Source organism: Centroberyx affinis, unplaced genomic scaffold (genome assembly GCF_046629955.1).
Source record: "Centroberyx affinis isolate AG114_WGS23_722 - 3 ecotype Tasmania unplaced genomic scaffold, CSIRO-AGI_Caff_v1 ptg003390l_1, whole genome shotgun sequence".
Lineage (NCBI taxonomy): Eukaryota > Metazoa > Chordata > Actinopteri > Beryciformes > Berycidae > Centroberyx > Centroberyx affinis.
In genome coordinates, this window is record NW_027281375.1 from 546,042 (window position 1) to 564,139 (window position 18,098).

The 18,098-nt window shown below is 44.9% G+C and overlaps 1 protein-coding gene across 4 annotated transcripts in view; it reads left to right on the forward strand.

The window, feature by feature from the left end:
* The window catches only part of palld (palladin, cytoskeletal associated protein), a 52,642-nt gene that overhangs the window by 17,027 nt on the left and 17,517 nt on the right, over positions 1 to 18,098 (forward strand). For 2 of the 4 annotated variants that reach the window (XM_071539037.1, XM_071539038.1), the window contains exon 1: positions 16,216 to 16,341. Coding sequence is in view for 2 of the 4 variants with exons in the window: in XM_071539035.1 (XP_071395136.1) it covers positions 3,304 to 3,479; positions 3,649 to 3,709; positions 4,494 to 4,611; positions 4,746 to 4,814; positions 5,975 to 6,116; positions 6,243 to 6,266; positions 7,127 to 7,246; positions 8,123 to 8,582; positions 9,511 to 9,546 (1,206 nt within the window). In the remaining 2 variants the exon portion in view is untranslated. Of the gene's footprint in view, positions 1 to 3,303; positions 3,480 to 3,648; positions 3,710 to 4,493; positions 4,612 to 4,745; positions 4,815 to 5,974; positions 6,117 to 6,242; positions 6,267 to 7,126; positions 7,247 to 8,122; positions 8,583 to 9,510; positions 9,547 to 16,215; positions 16,342 to 18,098 lie in introns of those variants that run through there. The other 2 variants (XM_071539035.1, XM_071539036.1) reach the window with 2 other exon arrangements.

The window sequence follows — 18,098 nt, forward strand, 5'->3', positions numbered from 1 at the left end:
AAATGCAGTATTTTCTTTGCTTGGGACCTAGACAGTTACTGGCCTCCCCGTGGAAAACATATTCCCCTGCTGTTTGCTGGCCTCTGTTCAGTATAGCTACACACACACACACACACACACACACACACACACACACACACACACACACACACACACACACACACTTACCTCCATCAGTCTTAATGTCCACCATCACAAAAACCACAGTCAGGCTGTGCATTCGTTAGTTTAATGATGTCATATGTTACAATAGGCCTTTTCCTGTATGTGTTTAATTTAACGCTGCTCAGTAGACGTCTAAATGGTTTTCCTATAGTGAAAGGGATTTGCATAGTGCGGTCCACATGTGGTGCACTTCAAACTGGGAGCATATGGCTGTGAAGTCCAGAGTGAACCAATCTGATTAATACAGTGAGAGTGACTCAAAAGAAAGCCATGAGGTCTCACCAAAAAAGAAACCTGTTTTTTGATCCTGAGAAAATTCCCAGCAGTCACAGCGATACCCCAAGTTGTTTTCCCTTTCCTCCGCCTGGCTATAATCCTAAAAAATGGATTTCCAAACCACACAGACATATTGCTTTGCTGAAACAATCAACTTCTTAGTCTCTGTTGCCTGCCGCTGTCAGTTCTGTACCCAACAACTTGGCCTTTGAAATTAACTAGCATTATGAAACTGTGTCGTGTAACAGTCATGTTGTACAAAATCTCACTCCTGTCCCGGGGTTTCTCTGTCTGTCTGGGTCTTCTGTGTGGTGCACAGATAGCTGCTGGGATGTTTGGAGTGTGGCGGATGACTCTTAGCCTCAAGATGCCTCTAGGGTTGACACACCAGTGGATAAGGCCATGAACAGCCCTTTATTAGACTCATGTCCCGATCTGTTTCCTATCATTTAACACACCGGCGTCTGGCTGCAAGATAGAGCCAGCCAGGCTTCCGTTGTTTCACTTCATCAGGCGATAAGGCAGAGGAACTCGTCTATTGTGCTGGGAGGTTAATGTTGAGGTGAACAGAATGACTCAGGCCCTGGACTGCTCCACCTGCCACTGCTACTAATGAATTGCTCAGTGTGATTTGTCTCAATAATGACAGAGCGTATCATATGCATTTGTCCCTGTCTCACCCCGGCTGACTCATGCTCATTCATCTCCCGGTCCTGTACTCGCACAAGGCCCATTCTCACTTTCTCTGTCTCGTTCTCCACTCTCCCTGGGCAGCTCCCACACCCACGCTAGGTGCAAATCCTAGAGTATGAAGTGATGTCTGAGTATTTTGGCTGATGGATTGCTTTCTGGAACAGTAGTTAGCCTGCGGTTTGACTGACACACCAGAGTGTATAAAATCACGTAATGTCCATGCAGCAGAATGTAGGGAATTTTTATATAGCGCTCCAAGATAGTTGGAATGTCCTTAGGTCGGGACTCTAGCGGAGCGGAACAGCTGTGCTTCCAGCATGTTGGGTGAATTCCTGCTTCCCCCTTCGCTCTTGTCAATGCAGGGGTCAAGAGGTGAACAACACACATATATGCCCTCTCTTTTAATAGGGTGTTGATAGGGTGTACAAAGTGTGTGTGCGTGTGTGAGCAAGAGCGTGGATGTTTTGAACGAATGTGTCACAAAGTACTTTAAAGTGGAGAGAGCACATTAATACTGATAAGAAACAGAAATAGAAACAAGAAAGAAGAAACATCACAAATCCTAAGATATGTGATGTGTGTGTGTGTGTGTGTAGAAGATGGGCTATGCGACCCATGGGGGTTGGCCCAGTACTTGATGTGGCAGCGTGGTGCTGGGGAGTCTGGTTTAATCATAATCCTGTGAAGAGAGATGAGACAGATCAAGCCGGTTGAGTTGTAGCCTCTCTCATCCCTCCTGGGTCGCGGATCAGGGAACGAAGCCAGAGTCAGCAGACCCCAGGGAGGTGGTGCCGGGCCAGACTCCCGCCCAGACGCACAGACCTCTGATTGGAGGGAGGGGGAGGGGCGGCAAGGGTGTGTCTCTTTCCAGTAACACTGCGTCTCGTCAAAGCCTCAGGGAGGCTGAGATTGAGCAGGTACGGAAACTCTTTCTCAGAAATGCCCAGAGGGTGTGTGTGTGTGTGTGTGTGTGTGCGTGTGTGTGTGTGTGTGTGCGTGTGTGTGTGTGTGTGAGTAGTTATTGTTATGAGTTAGATTGGCAGGGCTCCATCATATTCGGCAAAGGTATATTTAAGTTCAAGTAGTTGTCAAGAAGAATAATGGTGCTTGTCAGACAAGGTTTTATTGAGCAGAGAAATCAATCATAGTAATGATCCCTATTGCCTGCGGTCCGTATTGTAAGTCGTTACCTGTACTTGAATATTCATCAGTAGCTATTGGCAAGCAGTGAAGCAACTACTCATACACAAGAAAATGGTGGCTCTTTGCTGTATGTACAGTGACATACAGTGATATCAATGCACCTTTTCCCATTATAGTGCTAAATCAACTAATTCTTGCAATTCTCTCGAGCAGAGGTCCATTAAAGGTCTATAGATATGAGTTAAAGGAATACACTAAGCTTTTGGGAGATTGGCCCATTGGTCGACTAACATTACCTTAAGTTAAGCTATGAGAATGTAATGTATGCTAACTCTTAAGAATACAATATGTTGAGTGTTAGTAAGCAACCGTCATTATCTCAAAAGTAAGAAAATGAGAACTTGTAGCAGCTCTAAAGCTAAACTTTACGGAATCATAAATGATATGCAGCTAAGTCTGCCATTTTTTGTAAGAAATTGGTAAAGTTTACTCAGTATATGATACAAAAATAAAATACTGTATTGAACCACCAGGGACTACTTTCCTTGTTTACATAGGTAGTGAACGTTGTGGGCGATGAGAGACTCTGTACAGCTACGAATTACAGCAAATGAATAGTGGTTGTTCACCTGAAATAGTTCCAAAATAAACCTGGCTACATCAGCTGCATTGAGTTAATGATATTTCTTTTTTAAAAATATATGGACCTACAGGCAATAAATTCACTAACAACATTTCATGAGTAAAAAGGTCACTTGTCTTACTTTGGATAATGCGTACGATCACTCAACATAGTATGCTAATAGCATGGAGCACTAGAGCGAATGATCTACGGGGTTCAGATGGATAAGTTTGATGTCTGTTCTCATGGGCCAATCTCCCAAAAACGTGCTGTATCCCTTTAGCCATACTATCAGTCTGACTTTTTAGGTTGACTTTAGTTTGGTTTGGCTCAGTTATACAAACAGTAATATTTATCGACACGACATGTGAAGTGACCGAAGTATGATTCCCCTCTTTGGCCAGGTGGTTCTGCGAGGGCCGTGAGCTGCACAACTCTCCTGACATCCAGATCTGGAGGGATGGTGACCTGCACACACTGGTGATTACTGAAGCCTTTGAGGACGACACGGGACGTTACACGTGCGTGGCCTCCAACAGTCTCGGAGCAGACAATACCTCCGCTGAGGTCTACATCGAAGGTCAGAACTAGAACAGTGTCGTCTTTGTAACAGGAAACAGCAGGGTCTATGGCAAATGTGATCATAATTTCCTAAGCATCTCTTTATTGTGTATAATGTTCACTGTGGAGGAGATGTTTTAGACTGAGAATTACCATAACAGACTGCTTTTATTTATGTCCCATTGCAGGAGCTTCGTCATCAGACTCAGAAGGGGAAGGGGCAAAGTCCAGATCAGGAGCCATGCCTCAGTACGTGTGTTTCAGCATGACCCCTCCCTAACCCCGTGACCCTGTGAACCCTAAACCCCCTGGAACAGGTTAACTGAGCCCTGCAGCAGCTAATCAGCCCTGCTGCCTGCTCCCATTTAACTAGGCCCTTAAAAAGGCCCTTAAAGAGCCATTACCCTGACCCAGGCACACAGGCTACGATCTCGCTAATGAGAGGTGCAGAGGGTTAATATGGTAAAAAATAACCCTGCCAAGATTGTCCCCTGTACTTACTTTCAAACGTTTAACTTTTCACCCCTTGTCCTCTTTCACTCTCCTTCGATCTTTCATTTCTCTTGTTCTGTCTCTTTCTCTTTCTCTGTTGCATATGATAAACACTTTTCTGTGCTGGCCTTCGCCAACTTAATTTCCTTTGGTCCAATATACAGTATGATATTGTAATGTATTGTTCCCACTTCTCTCTCTCTCTCTCTCTCTCTCTCTCTCTCTCTCTCTCTCTCTCTCTCTCATGAAATCCAGCTGTGTCTGGTTCTCTAATAAGTTTTTTGGTCATTATCTCTTATATAATCTGACTCCATGTGGACTACTTCCTGATTCCCTTCTGTTTACACATTAAAGTCAGGCTCCTCTTCTCAGTGATATCATCTTAATTGCTGGGGAGCCAATTTTCTTTGACTCAAAAGTTAATAATATGTTCACTGAAAGCATTTAGAGTTGAGAAATTCCTCCTTTGCACATTTGGCATAAGAGACAAAGAAGAGACAGAAGAGAAGAGACAAAAAGTATATACTTTTGTTTCTTTTAGAGTTCAGAAGAAGACCACTTCAATGTCCCTGACAATCCGCTCCTCTTCACCCAAGACCGCTGACGTGCTTCCTCATCGCTCCACTCTGGTCCAGTCCCTGTCTCAGCCCCTGCAGCGGGTAAGCCACACAAAGTACACATACAGAGTACAGCACCATACATCTGGAAAAGTCTCTTCAATAACATCAGCAGACATGTTTCTCATTGGATTCTGCTCTCAGTGTTCAGAAAGTGAGTTTCTGTTGTCCTCCAGATGCAGAGTCCAGTATCGTCACTGTACGGTGGGGAGGCTCCTCAGTCAGCACCGCCTACCTTCACCAAGGTAAGTCTGTATACAGAGAATACATATAGGCACACACACACACACACACAGAGTCTTTGTCTCCCTGTAATAATAGTACACAGTGCTGTGGCTTTCACCAGTGGGGGTCAGATAAAACATAGGCTTTGATGAGAGCTCTACCTCCAGCTCCACAACGCCCCTTTTCCAGCCCAGACTGTTCATCACCCCCCACCCCCGCCACCCCTACACTCTTCCCCGGCTCCCTCCTCCTCCTCTACCCCACCTCAGGCTATGTGTCTTGTGATGGCGGGATTGAAACGGGCCGAGGCAGAGCTTCGAGCGGGCCTGCCAAACCCACAAGGGTCAGGTCTGTTTCACTCTCATCCAGCCAGCCAGCTCCTAAATCATTTTCCACTTCATTACAAAAAGACATTTGTTTTTCTTCACCCCCACCCGCACCCGCACCCCCACCCCCTTCAAGAGCTGTTGCAGGCTTTAATCATCTCAATGAGAGGATGTCCGCCTCTGGTGAAGTCAGCCCTGTGATGTCACCCATGCCACACACACACATGCACACACATACACTGTCAAGACACATGATGTACATTCCACCCCCGGTCTTCCCAAAATATACCCATGCGCCCAAATAGACACACACACACACACACACACACACACACACACACACAGAGGGAGAGAGAGGCCCAGGCTCACATTTATTCACGCAGGCAAAGCGATAGAGTGTCTCTTGCTGATGGATATGCCAATCCATTTCACTGGGGCCCCGTTCTGTTGACTAGCGGAAGAGTCAACACAACACTGTGGCGTCTCCGTCCGCCCCGACATGGATGGCTTCCTTTGGTTCTGCAACACTAGAAGCTGTCACGGGATTGGCCGGACAGCACCGCGCTGTCCCGCAGTGAAACAGAGTGGCTGTAGATAAGGGTCAGTGTCTGCCGGCCTCCCAGTCCCTCGAATGGTGTTACATGACAAGTGTGTCATCTCCCTCTCTGTCTCTGTCTCCATTCATCCCATGCTCTCTCTGGAGTGGATTCCCCTTTTCCCTATCTATTTCACTCTCCTCTCACCTCCTTGTCATCCTCGCCTTTCACTCGCTCACTCCTTTTTCCTATTACTGCTCTCTCTCTCTCTCAATTTATCACTCCTTGCTGTTTTTTGTGGTCCCCTCTTCTGTGCAGCTGTTGCAGGATGCCCAGGCGTCCGAGGGCCAGGTGGTGGTTCTGGAGTGCAGGGTGCGGGGAAGCCCCCCTCTGCAGGTCCAATGGTACCGCCAGGGAGAGGAGATCCTGGACTCCCCAGACTTTCGCATCCTCCAGAAAAGTGAGACATTCAGTGGCTCATTGTAGCAAAATGCTTATTAAATTAGCACGGTAATCATGATTGGCAGAAATTGACAACCTACTGTTTTTCTTTTCCTCCCTCTGCCTGTGGCGTACTGTGTAACAGAGCCTCGATCTGCAGCTGAGCCAGGTATGTCACCTCACTTCCTGACAAATCTATTATAGTATTAATTTGCCAAGTGCAGTCTTGCCGTAGCATTCAACAAAATTAGTCATGGATTATTAGTTGTGTCTGTGAAACCTGAACTGCGTTTGAGGGTTGTATAATCAGTTGCAACCTGTCACCCGGTTATGACTACAGTAATATCACAATTTGATAACTCCATGTCTCACAAGACATTCATCATCATATCTAGGACAGTCAGAGGAAGTCCCTGGGAAAGTCTGACAACTACACCCCCACCACCTCCAACCCCCAAGACACAAACACACCCACATATAAACACTGACACACACACGCTAATTTATGTTCAGATTTTTCCTGCCTGTGTGACTAAGGGGGCACATCAGGTGTTACTTTCAGGCTCTGACAGAAACACTGTGAGTCACTCAGACATCCCTGAACATCTGTGTCTGTCTGTCTCTCTGTGCCTACTTGAACAGTCACATCCATGCCTGCTGTATGTGTCTGTCTCTCTCCCCCCACCGCTGTCTGTCTGTCTCGTCTGTTGATCTGCCGCTGGCCAGTGAGTCACCAGTCCACATGACCTATCCATCATCAGTCTACCGTGTACATAACATCTGTCTACCTGTCCATCACATGTCCCTCTTACCTCCCATTACAAACAAATGGACAGTCAACATGTCACTCGTTTTCATGCCTGCCGCATCACTGTCCATCAAGTTCAATCTGTCCTGTTATTCTGCTCATCCACTACGCACACATGGCCCCTGACAGATTTCAGACTATTTTACTAATAAAATCTAACTTCTAGGATCATAAATGATGGTTTGATCATTAATAGTGTATCGACGGTGATTGTTTTCCAGAGGAGATCTGCACCCTGGTGATAGCTGAGGCCTTTCCAGAGGACGGAGGTCTGTTCTGCTGCACCGCAGCCAACATCTACGGCTCTGTCAACAGCACAGCCCAACTCACTGTCACCGCAGGTGCGTCTAACACTGCAAGAAACTGATCGTCAACATGTTGTTACAAAGCAGAGTTTGTGCATTACACAAGCTAGAAGGCACACAATTTAACATGGATATAGTTACTGTAAACTTTACATGTTTTTGGTTGTTCTTAATGTCCCAAAAAGCGTAATAGCATGAAACAAAATATTCTACAAATGAAGAAAATTGCTGTGTGAAGTTATATCTTCTTTGTTGCCAATTTTTAAGCAGGTCTTCTGTTACCTAATAACTTGAATAATATACTACAATGACTTTGACTTTTATTCCAACATTAATGTTCTATTTGTAGGTCTTAATGTTTTCAAATGGTAGATATCTCATTTTGTAATGAAACTCAAATTTCCTCATTAGCTACAGCTGTATTATTGTAGCACAGTCCATTTTCCAGAACAGATAAAATATGTCAAATGAATCAGGACTTGGTCATGGCATTGACCTATGATAATCTTTCCTGGAGATCCTGTGGTTTTCGGTCAGTTGGTATTTCCTCTGATCCAGATGACCATCTTTGTCTTGTTTATTATAATGTAGTCTGTGAGGAAGGTGAGAGGCTTGAGGTGATGAGCAGCTATGTGTGAGTGTTGGAGGACACAAATATCTTTGTGTTTATTCTCACAGACAGATCTGTGTATGTGCAGTACAGTACTCACCACACAGTTGAGGGAAAGGCTGAATAAACATGAATTGCATCAGTCTGACTGGACCCAGCTGCTGCTTTAGATCTGTTCAGATCAGCATCACGTAGCTTTGATGCAGCCTTGTGTGTGTTGTCTTTATCTACTGAGTAAGGCGGTGGCCAGAACAAAATGTAAACTGAAGTCAAGTGTCTTTGTCCTTGTTTCTCTCCCTCAGCTGTTGAGGACTCATCCAGTAATGGCGCATCTGGTGATAGCTCAGGGTTTGAGGACGCCGCTGGCTTCCCCCCTCCGCCCCCACCCACAGAGATCAGCCTGTTGGAGCTGCCGCCCAAGACGCTGCCTCAGCCCAGCGCCGAGGGTTTCCACGTCAACGAGCTGGAGATCTGGCCCAGTGTGTCGGCCTTGCCGCCCGTACAGATGGGCTCAGAGCTGGAAGGCAAGGGGTCGCTACAGAACAGCCGACCCCCGAATCCACCATCACCGCCGAGCCTGCCTAAGGAGACCCTACCACCACCTCCTCCACCTCCACCCCTACCTCCACCTCCGCCACACTCTGAATTTATGACAGAACCTCCACCCCACGCGGCGCCAGACTCACCTCCAACCCCAGGCAAGCTGTCTCCATCCCCTGGGAAGGAGGGTCTTCCGCTGCCTACCAAGCCTAAGCCAAAGCTGTGAGTACCTGTCTCTCTGCCCTGGGGGTCAGCTAGTCAAGGGAGGGCCAGCGGGAAGCAGACAGGCTGGGAGGACCGACTGAGGCCTGGTGGAACTGATAGTGTTGTGTCTCAGCTTTGTGAAAGGGTTAAAGGGGAATCCCAGCCCTTTTTTTTTTTTTTTTTTTTTTAGAACAAAAGCATTCCTCTGCCTTTATGTTGGTGTCAATGTGCCATCATGTGTGCCAGGGCCGGCCTGCCAGCTGCTGTGCGTCTGTTGCTGTAAACAGATCTGTGTGGCTTTTGCTGGATGGCTCCTATTGTTTCTATCTGACCTCGGTCTGCATGCCCAGCCCAGGACGGGGCCATTGTTTTTTCCTCAGCACCTTTCTGTGAGCTCTATAGGGATCGGGTAGGATGTCTGTGTTATGGGAGGAGAGTTGGGCATTGAATGGCTTTGTTTTCAGTGGTCCTGTATGTGGAGTTGACTGCATGGTTTATATCTCACTTGTTGATGCATGTCTGATCATGAACCCAGCTGCAGGCCATGTTGACAAAAATACATCAAGTGTATTCTAGTGGTTGGTATTGATATATTTTTCTTTTCTTTTTCTTTTCTTTTCTTTTCCACTCTCGTTTTAGAAAAGTCTCAGTCAAGTTTTCTTTTTAGCTTGTGAAAACTTACAGAACCGAGACAGGATTTGTTGAAGCGTTTTTTTGATGTTATGAGTGGCACAGTATAGAACAATATGTTATCAACAACCAAGGGATGACAATGTTGTTATGATGCGGCAGGATGCATGTAGACTAGAGTGCAGCTAGGCCTGGCTCTTGCTTTGTGCAGCCTACAGTGCACTGCATGTGTACTGAGTTCTGAATCCTCCTCATTGATGCTCATTGTGTAACTCTTGACATAAACCTTGATGCTTTGTTAATTCTGTGCTTCCAGAGCGGAGAATATAGAGGAGGAGACAGAAAATGACAGGTAAAGAATTGGCTGTGTGGGTGAGGCTCTGGGTGTGATGTGAGTGGGGCCTCGTGTGGCAGTCAAACTTACCGTAGCTGAGGATTTTAACATGTTGGAACATTGTTTTGCAACGGTTTGGGGGTTCTCCAAATTGCAGGATCACAGTAAAAGCTGATTATCTGACAATTTTTCCACAATAATGACATGAACACACTGCCAGAAACAATCAGCTCCCCACTGTGAAGCATGCGGATGGCACAAGCCATCCCTCTCCTGCCCTCTCCCCTCTGTAATTACACAGTAAAAACAGCAGGCCTGCCATTAGCTAAGGGTCATGTTTCTGTGCCGTGTAAAAGAGGTCAGACTCCACTCTGTTTCCTCAGGGGAGCTGTAGGAACACAGGCTGACCACTCTCGACCTAAAACTCCTGAGCTTATCATAGACTTCATCATATCCTGCTTGTTGTCCTGCACATGTCCTGAACAGACTAATACGTTATTTCTTCTCTGCTGTACAACACCAAAACAGCACAGCAAAGTCTGCAGCCTTTGAAAAGTGATCCTGTTTTGTTACTTTCACGACGATTTCAGTGTTTACAAGAGTTGATTTAAGGCTCCGTAACTTTAATTGAGTTTCTAATTGAGCACTTTGTTAAATTGCTATAAATTGAATCGAGACAGAGTGGAAACTATGACCCTACTGTCTTGTGTTTTTAAACAAAGCAATATCATGCAATAACTCTTGTTTCACTGCATTTAAAAAAAAGGACTGGGGGGTCAGAGGTTTTTTATTTCAACAAGTGACTTGTTCCGCTTGAGACCCGAGTGCCAAGACTCTCATCTCTGATGTCATCATGAAAATTATTTCTGGAGCTGCTCCATACAGTGGAGGCCAATGAATGTTTATTTGAGCTTTTACATCCAAATAAGCATTGTTTTATTTTGGTGCTCTTAGACAAAAAATATACCCATATCTCCAGAAAATCATCCTGGGTTTTCACCTTAAAAGTCAATCCACCATTGATTATAAAGGGACCGGCTGCATAGAATAACACTAGAATCTTGACATTTATATTTATAGCTATTGGAGACATGTGTTCATGTTCGCAAATCTAGATTAAATTGTTCTAAATCCTAGGAATAACATATGCAAATTCTCTGTTAGGGAGGATTTTTGCTTTAATAACATTGAGCTGGCGGGGGGGAGGAAGTGGTTGTATGACTTGGCAGGCTGGGAGGCTGCAGGAGACCTGAGCTGTGAAAACAGGCCTGCTGTCTGTCTGCGCTGAAGGAAGAGAGAGGTGGGTCGATTGGCGTGTGGTTTTGATGCCCAGCACTGGTGCCAGGCCTGAGGAAAAGAATCAAAGGAAACTCTCTGGGGAGCGGTTCAGATTGCCTCGTTGGATCGGAGCCATGGCCTGTGTTGAGAGAGAAAACAGTCTTTCAGCACATGGTAGAAAATAGACTGATAAAACATGGATAGTGAATTGGCAGCACTATCTCTCTCTATGCACCAGTGGCATTCAGGCTTTTTCCCATTTTTTCAATCAATTTTTTTAATGTGCGATGCCAGAACACAAATAATAATGTTTGGGTCAATTGCTTTAGTTGGTAAATGTGTTAGAAGTGTGATTTTCAGACTACTGTAGTGTACTGAGCAACACCACAGTTACAGATAACTGGGACAGCCAATGTTGGTGGTTGCAGAAACTCCATTGAAGATTAAGTATGTAAAAAATGTTATGCCAAAGTGAAATATTGCTTTAAGCAGGTGTGCTATGTGAGGCTACTGAAAGATATTTTAGGATCGCAGCCTATTGGACTGAGAGAGTCAGTTGGGTAGGGCTCTAAGGACTGGCATTTGTGCACAAGAGTCTGAACGAAGATGTGAAAGGATTTGGGTTGATAGCATTGCTGTGAGACAGGCCATAATTCAAGTGGGTGAGACCTAGCATCTCAGTGTAAGGTCAGTGGGCTGCCATTTTGGAGAGAATAAATGTTCTCTCCTGATTTAGTATGAACTCCCCTGTAGTCACTGCTCACAAGGGGTTTAACTGTACATGCATGACCATCTACTGTATAAAGCAATATCACAAATGGACCGATAACACCTGGAACTTGTAAATGCGTGTGTGTTTGTGTGTGTGTGTGTGTGTGTGTATCCTTGCGTGTGTGTGCATGTGTGTGTTGATGGATGAGGTGTCAGTGGAGGCGGTGTCTAGTGTCAGCTTTCCTGTATTGATAAAAGTACATACTTGCCCGGTGTGACATTTTACAGGAACTTTTTGCATTTCAAAGGCATTATGACATATCCTTGCCAATATTGGAGGAAAAACACTGTGCACATGCACATACTTGTGTGTTTTCAAATTTTTGCCATCCATAAATTGTTTATAGTACCTGTGCTGCTGAAATGATTTCTCAGTGTTTTACTTATAGTGTTGGTAACTTGCCTATAACCGCAGGTAATAGGTAAGGTCTACTGTCAACATACTACATCTAGATCTGCCAGTATTATATAGTGAAACTTTAAGGCATGTCATTCTGTTATTTAATGTGTGGAGAGTTTGGGAGACAACCATTTCAAGAAACCACTTCACTGAGATGTAAAAACAACTGTTGTAGGACAAAGAAGAAGACAATCATTCATTCATAAGTGACAAGCCAGTGAAATATGTCAAGGTGTGACCGCCATGCTATTGACCGTGATAATAGAGGCAAAACATTATATTACAGGCTGGGATAATCTCTGGGTGGGCGTCAGACACTCAGCGCTCTGGCAGAGGCAACAATTATCCTCCAACCATTCCAAAGCTTAATCTCTCTTTCATAAGACCAGGAATCAACTCTGACAGTTGAAATTGTTCTCTTGCACGTATTTCATTTCAGAAAACGCTTTTTATGTGTTTGAGTTGAGCTCAGACCAACAATGCCTGTGTTTGATGTCATTTTTTATGGAGCTGTACTTTCATTTTTACTCAATATGCTAAGATTACGCTAAGATTACTGATGATGAAAAGCAGGCACATATCAGCACTTAACAGAGCCTCAGTTTTGCCTTTTCACATAACATTGATTTCATGTTATTCCCAAGAGCCTTCAAGGATTCAGTCACAAGTTTATGTTAGCTGGTTATCTGGTTCTGCTATTGATTTGTACAAAAAAAGGCTATGATAATGTCATCAGGTTGGTAGTGCAGAGGTAGAGAGTGAGAGTGAGCGAGAGAGAGAGAGAGAGAGAGAGAGAGAGAGCTCCCCCACCTCTCCCAATGTCCAGTATTGTTATACATTGACGTCAGTTACAGTACTTTGAATGTATTGAAATACTTTTGCATGCTATTTTTAATATGATATGTATAGACTCTGTAGAATTATTTGTTTATTATCCATTATTTATTTGACTTTAATTTAAACAGACCAAGGATTAAGCAACCTCTGCACTTTATTCTACAGTGTTTTGAATTGATATTAGAATGAAGTGAGATGGGAGCAGAAGTAGCCTGGGGAAAGGCAGGTAGAGGTCAAGCTATGTCTGTGTGCGTCTAGGGAGGAAGTGGAAAGGTGCAGGCAGCGTGCAACAATTAGCTTCCTGGGGCTATAGATCAGAGGTTACTATTATGTGTTAAAATGCTGCCAGAAAATGGCAGGGTGTGGGGTCATGACCCAACATGTGGTGCCTCAACACTCATGGCATCCGGGAACTCCCATTCCTGACTGCACAATGCACGCTCACACTCTCTTAGGCTCTTTCCAGCCTCTTTGGCTCTTTCGCTCACTCTCTCTCTCTCTCTCAATCAGGTGCATGTACACAACACATACTTACATACACTTACACACACACACACACACACACAGGGTTAGCAATCCTAAACATGCGGGAGCTTAGAACAACATGGCCAGCAGTCTGTAAGTGACACCATGTGTGTATAACTTATATGTTTCTAAGGCATGCATACTTACGTGGAAGGGCCTAATCCACTTTAATGTGCTGTGTATAGCATGCGGATTGACCCTATACCTTTCAATCCCTTTCCGGCGGCATAATTGCCATACCAGCGAGATTAAATGATTTCTGCAGTAGCTCCAAACCTCTTTAACCCCCAGTGAGGTTGTTGTCAGGGCAACAACAGACAAACTGAAAGCAACAAACTATTCTTTGCCAACTTTCCATCAGTCTCATGGTGTCACACACAGAACGTTTACTTGCAAAAGTGTTTACAGTATGAAGCCTAATACACTTGCAGGTAATGGTTTTTATGACTCAATAGCTTTATTTCAGACTATGCTTCATATTGGATGTGTATGTGGGACGTTGCTATTAGGATTCTGGGTTGTTATGGGGTTTGTCGCTTTCAGTTTGGACAGTTTAGAGCAGCATCTATGTATTTGTGTTGCATTGCGAGCTGAGCAAGGGGCTCTGGCTGCCAGGCTTTGTCACATATCTGTGCTGTGACTCAGAGCTTCCTCTCAGCAGTGTGTTTGTGTTTATGAGGTGCAACTCATGAACTCTCTAATGAAGTATTAACAATCACTTTCTTGTAGAGGTGTTGCGTGTGGTTTTATGGAAAGCGGGAAACATGCATGTTAAAGAACCACATATGGTGCTAGGTACAAACTGAGAACTTGGGTTGCGGTTCATCGTCATCAAAAGTCCAATTAAAAATGGAAGTAAAACAGATTGTGGATCAGTTCTCTTAATGGATGCCTTTTGCCTCGGTGAATGCAGACCAAGGGGTAAATTGATTACTAGCAAATGGAAAGAGGCAGAGACTGAAAGAAAGTTTGAACAATGTCATCAGGGAGAGAAAGAGTGTGCAAGAGAAAAAAAAAAGCAAAAAGAAGTCACGGGAGACAAGGGAGCCACAGAGAGCAGGAAAGCAGATAATTCCACATCAACCTCCAGAGTCAGAGATGGGCAGTCCTTAAAAGGACATGGGAGACACAGGATTGGCTGAGACACCACACAAACTAACCACTGGATTGGTCGGTCGGGCTAGAATGACCTGCATGGAATGGAGAAGCTTTCCAAATAAGGAAGAGAGTTCTCTGAGCTGACCTTCATAACATTACGAGGGGGCTGGAAGAAAGAGGGGTGAGCGGAGAGAAAGAGAGCGATGAAAAGGAGCACAGAGAGGGAGATGAGGAGAGCGAGAGACGAGGGTGTATGCTTGGGAGTTGACAACATGGAAACTCAGAGGCCTTAGTGATCCCCTCATAGAAATCAGGCTGTGTTTCCCAGGAGAGAATGCTGTGGTATGTTAAACACTGAGAAACACACACGGATAAATACACATTACCGTACACACACAGACACACACACACACACTCAGGGAATCGCATTGTTTCCGGATGAAGTCAATCAACCTCTGATTAGATCCTGACCCTGGTTCCTGGTGCGAGTGTGTGTGTGTGTGTGTGTGTGTGTATGTGTGTGTGTGTGTGGTTGCATGTGTGGTATAGAGAGGATGTGCCGTTAGACACACTTCCAGTCAGACCCACATCCATACACACACCACTTCCACTTTTGGATGTTAATTACATGGTGTGTGTGACATAACAGCATAATGTATACATACTCCACTGTCATGACAGTGTAGTCGCCAAACCTGACGTTGAGTGTGGAGGAGATTCACTCTCTGCCTGGGCTGTAAGTGGTGTGACTCAACACATGGGCGATGACTCTTATCTCGAGAGAGAGAGGGAGGCCCCTACCCCAAAAGCTCTTTGCCCTGCCCCCGTTATACACACACATACACACGCACCCCACTGGGCCGGATAACCTGGCCTCCCACCGTCCATCACGGTGCTGTGACTCATCGCCAGCCATTGAAAGACGGGAGCAGCGGAGAAGAGTGCTGGAAAACACAGACCACCTCTAAAAATAGAGACATTGCACACTAAAATAGAAATGATTAATGCCCCAAAAAGGTTTTATCTCAGCCCGCAAAAATGAAGGAGAAAATCTCATATTGGGAAACTGAGAAATGCACATATTTCATTGACTGGAACCAGATCTGTGGGGTGGTGGCGGGATGGGACTGTTTGTGCATGCAGTGGCAGGGGAACGTTGTGTCCATTACTGTTCCAAAGGTCCTCGACTGTAGTGTTACATAAAACTGTGACTATTATTCTCTCGCTTCCATGTGGCTGGCATGTAGATAATAGTGACTCTGTTCTATTAACATGTGAAGGACAGATAATGTTTCTGTGTGGCCATGAGAAGTATACAGAATGTGGATTTTATTTCCAGACAGGGCGTAGTTTACAAATGATACCTTACAAAAGACATATCTCATTTGTGTCATCCGAAACTGAGAGGAATAGCTCAGATGATTAAATTCTTAAATGAAAGTCTCTTCAATCATTCAAGAAACAATATAAATTCAGAGACAGCGGGAAGAGTAACGCAATGAGATCTGGGTGTTTCTCTTCTCTCACCCTTTCTTTCTCATTAATCTTTTCTTTTCCTCTTACTTTAAAAACAGTTGGCTGTTGTTATTTTTGGTGCCCAACTCTGAAAGGGAAGTTCCTAGGTCAGCAGCCCACACTACAGCCCCAAGTCATGGAGCTTTTATTATGAAAGGGGTGTCTTAGGGCAGGCTGGGAGCTTTTATTGTGAAGAGGTGGAGCTCAGACAGACTCAGCCTGACTCATGCGGAGAGAGAGAGAGAGAGAGAGGCTGCGTCTGTCACTGTCTGGCTGCTCGCTGCTCTATATATGCTCCTCATACCTGGCAGACCGGCACTGCGACACACACTTAACTTTCCTGCAGGGAAATATCTGAGCTGCTGTACACCTAGACCACAACACTGAAGGTAAAACTCTTAATTACTCTCTTGTGTAAACTGACAACTTAGTTTGCCTAAGTTAAATTAAACAGACTTCAGCAGTAAGAGTGAGAGAATGATGGAGAAAGGATAAAGGGTTGACTGAATAATGTGTTTGTGTGTTTTTTTTTACTTTGAATCGTTGAAGTCTGAGAGAGGAAAAAGTTATTGCCTGTTTGGCTGTTTGTGCCAGTGAAAAAATACACATTCATCTTTGTTTGGAAATTAAACAGCACTCGACCCAAACCGCAACTTTAAAATCACTTTGTCATTAAACCGAAATGGGCTGATTTGAATGAGGGGAGCAGAAAAAGGAGAGGACAAATGATAGAGGGAAAATAAGTTTTGTTTTTTTCATGTTTGCATGGTTTACCAACTCAGCATGTTAATGTCTAAAGCATGTGTTTTCAGAATGGATGTGTGGTTTTCTGGAGCACAGAGAGGCAGAGTGAGATACCCATTCATTTGCTGGAGGCTCAGGAAAGGTAGTGAGTTGAGACTTCTAGAGAAAAGACACAAGGGAATAAGTATGGTACTGACGATAGTAGTGTCTATCTGTCTGTCTGTCTGTGACTTAGAGAAGAGCAACATCAGTGTTGCTCTTCAGGCTATAGCAAAGGCAATGTGTAAGTCTGTAGATTTCCCATTGGGTTGTTGTGTCTGTGATGCAGACCCGATTGTGTTCATGCGATAAGGTCGGTTTGTTTGCATTGCTCCTCTGTAGAGTCAGATGGATTAGTTGCCACAATAGAGTCTGTTAGGTGAGAACGTTTGTGGCGTGCTTGGCTGTAACTCTTTCACAGACTTGAGTTCTTCTGTTTCTGAGCCTCTCTTCTCTTTCCGCCTGTCTTTTCTTTCTCCGGCTCTCCTCCTCCTTCTCCTCCTCCTCCTCCTCTCACTCCACTCCTGCTGTTAATCCCATTTGATGGCGATGTCTTTCCCATTCCAATCCAGCGAAGAATGTCTTCAGCATTCCTGCTATAGAGAAAAACACTCTCCGTCTCGCTGGACAGAGAGAGGGGAAGGGAGGAGGAGGAGTGGGGAGAAGAAGAGGGAGGGATGGATGGAGGTATAGAGAAAACGTAGGGCTCGCTGATTGTGGAGTGCCCTCTTCACCCACACTTCTATATGAAATACCACCCTGGATAGAGAGCTTTGATAGAGCGAGGGAGAAAATAATTGTGAAGGGAAAAAAAGTGGGGCAGGGAGAAAGTGGGTGAATTGGAGCAGCCGTGAACTGTTGGTCTGGTTGGAATAAGACAAACGCTCTGTGCTACGTTTTAAAGAGAGGGGGGAAAGGAAAACAGTCTGGTTCTGTTTTATGTGGTGTGTGTGCAATTAGAGCCAGAGAGCAGGAGGAGAGGGGGGTGGGGTACCAGGGGAAGAGAGGGGGAGAAACATGTAGGGGTTGAAAATAAGTTAAGGATGTCGGGAGAACAAAGACGGAGAGAAAACATGTCAGCTGACAGTAAAGAGCTGAATGAATGGAAGTCACAGACAAAGAGTAAAGCACTTTTTGTATGCGTGTCATGTTAAATATCTTTTGTTCCCTGCTGTATTTGCATCTTGTCATGGGCCGACGATACGGCACCCTAATTTTGGGGGTCGGCCGGCCTGTGGGATTCTACTGAAATGTTCTTGGAAACTTGGAACGGTTCCTTTTGAGCCTCTGCTCTCTCTTGTGAAAGTGCAGGGAGCGAAACTTGGAGAGGAGGGAGTTAGGAAAATAATTTGTGTCTGTGTGT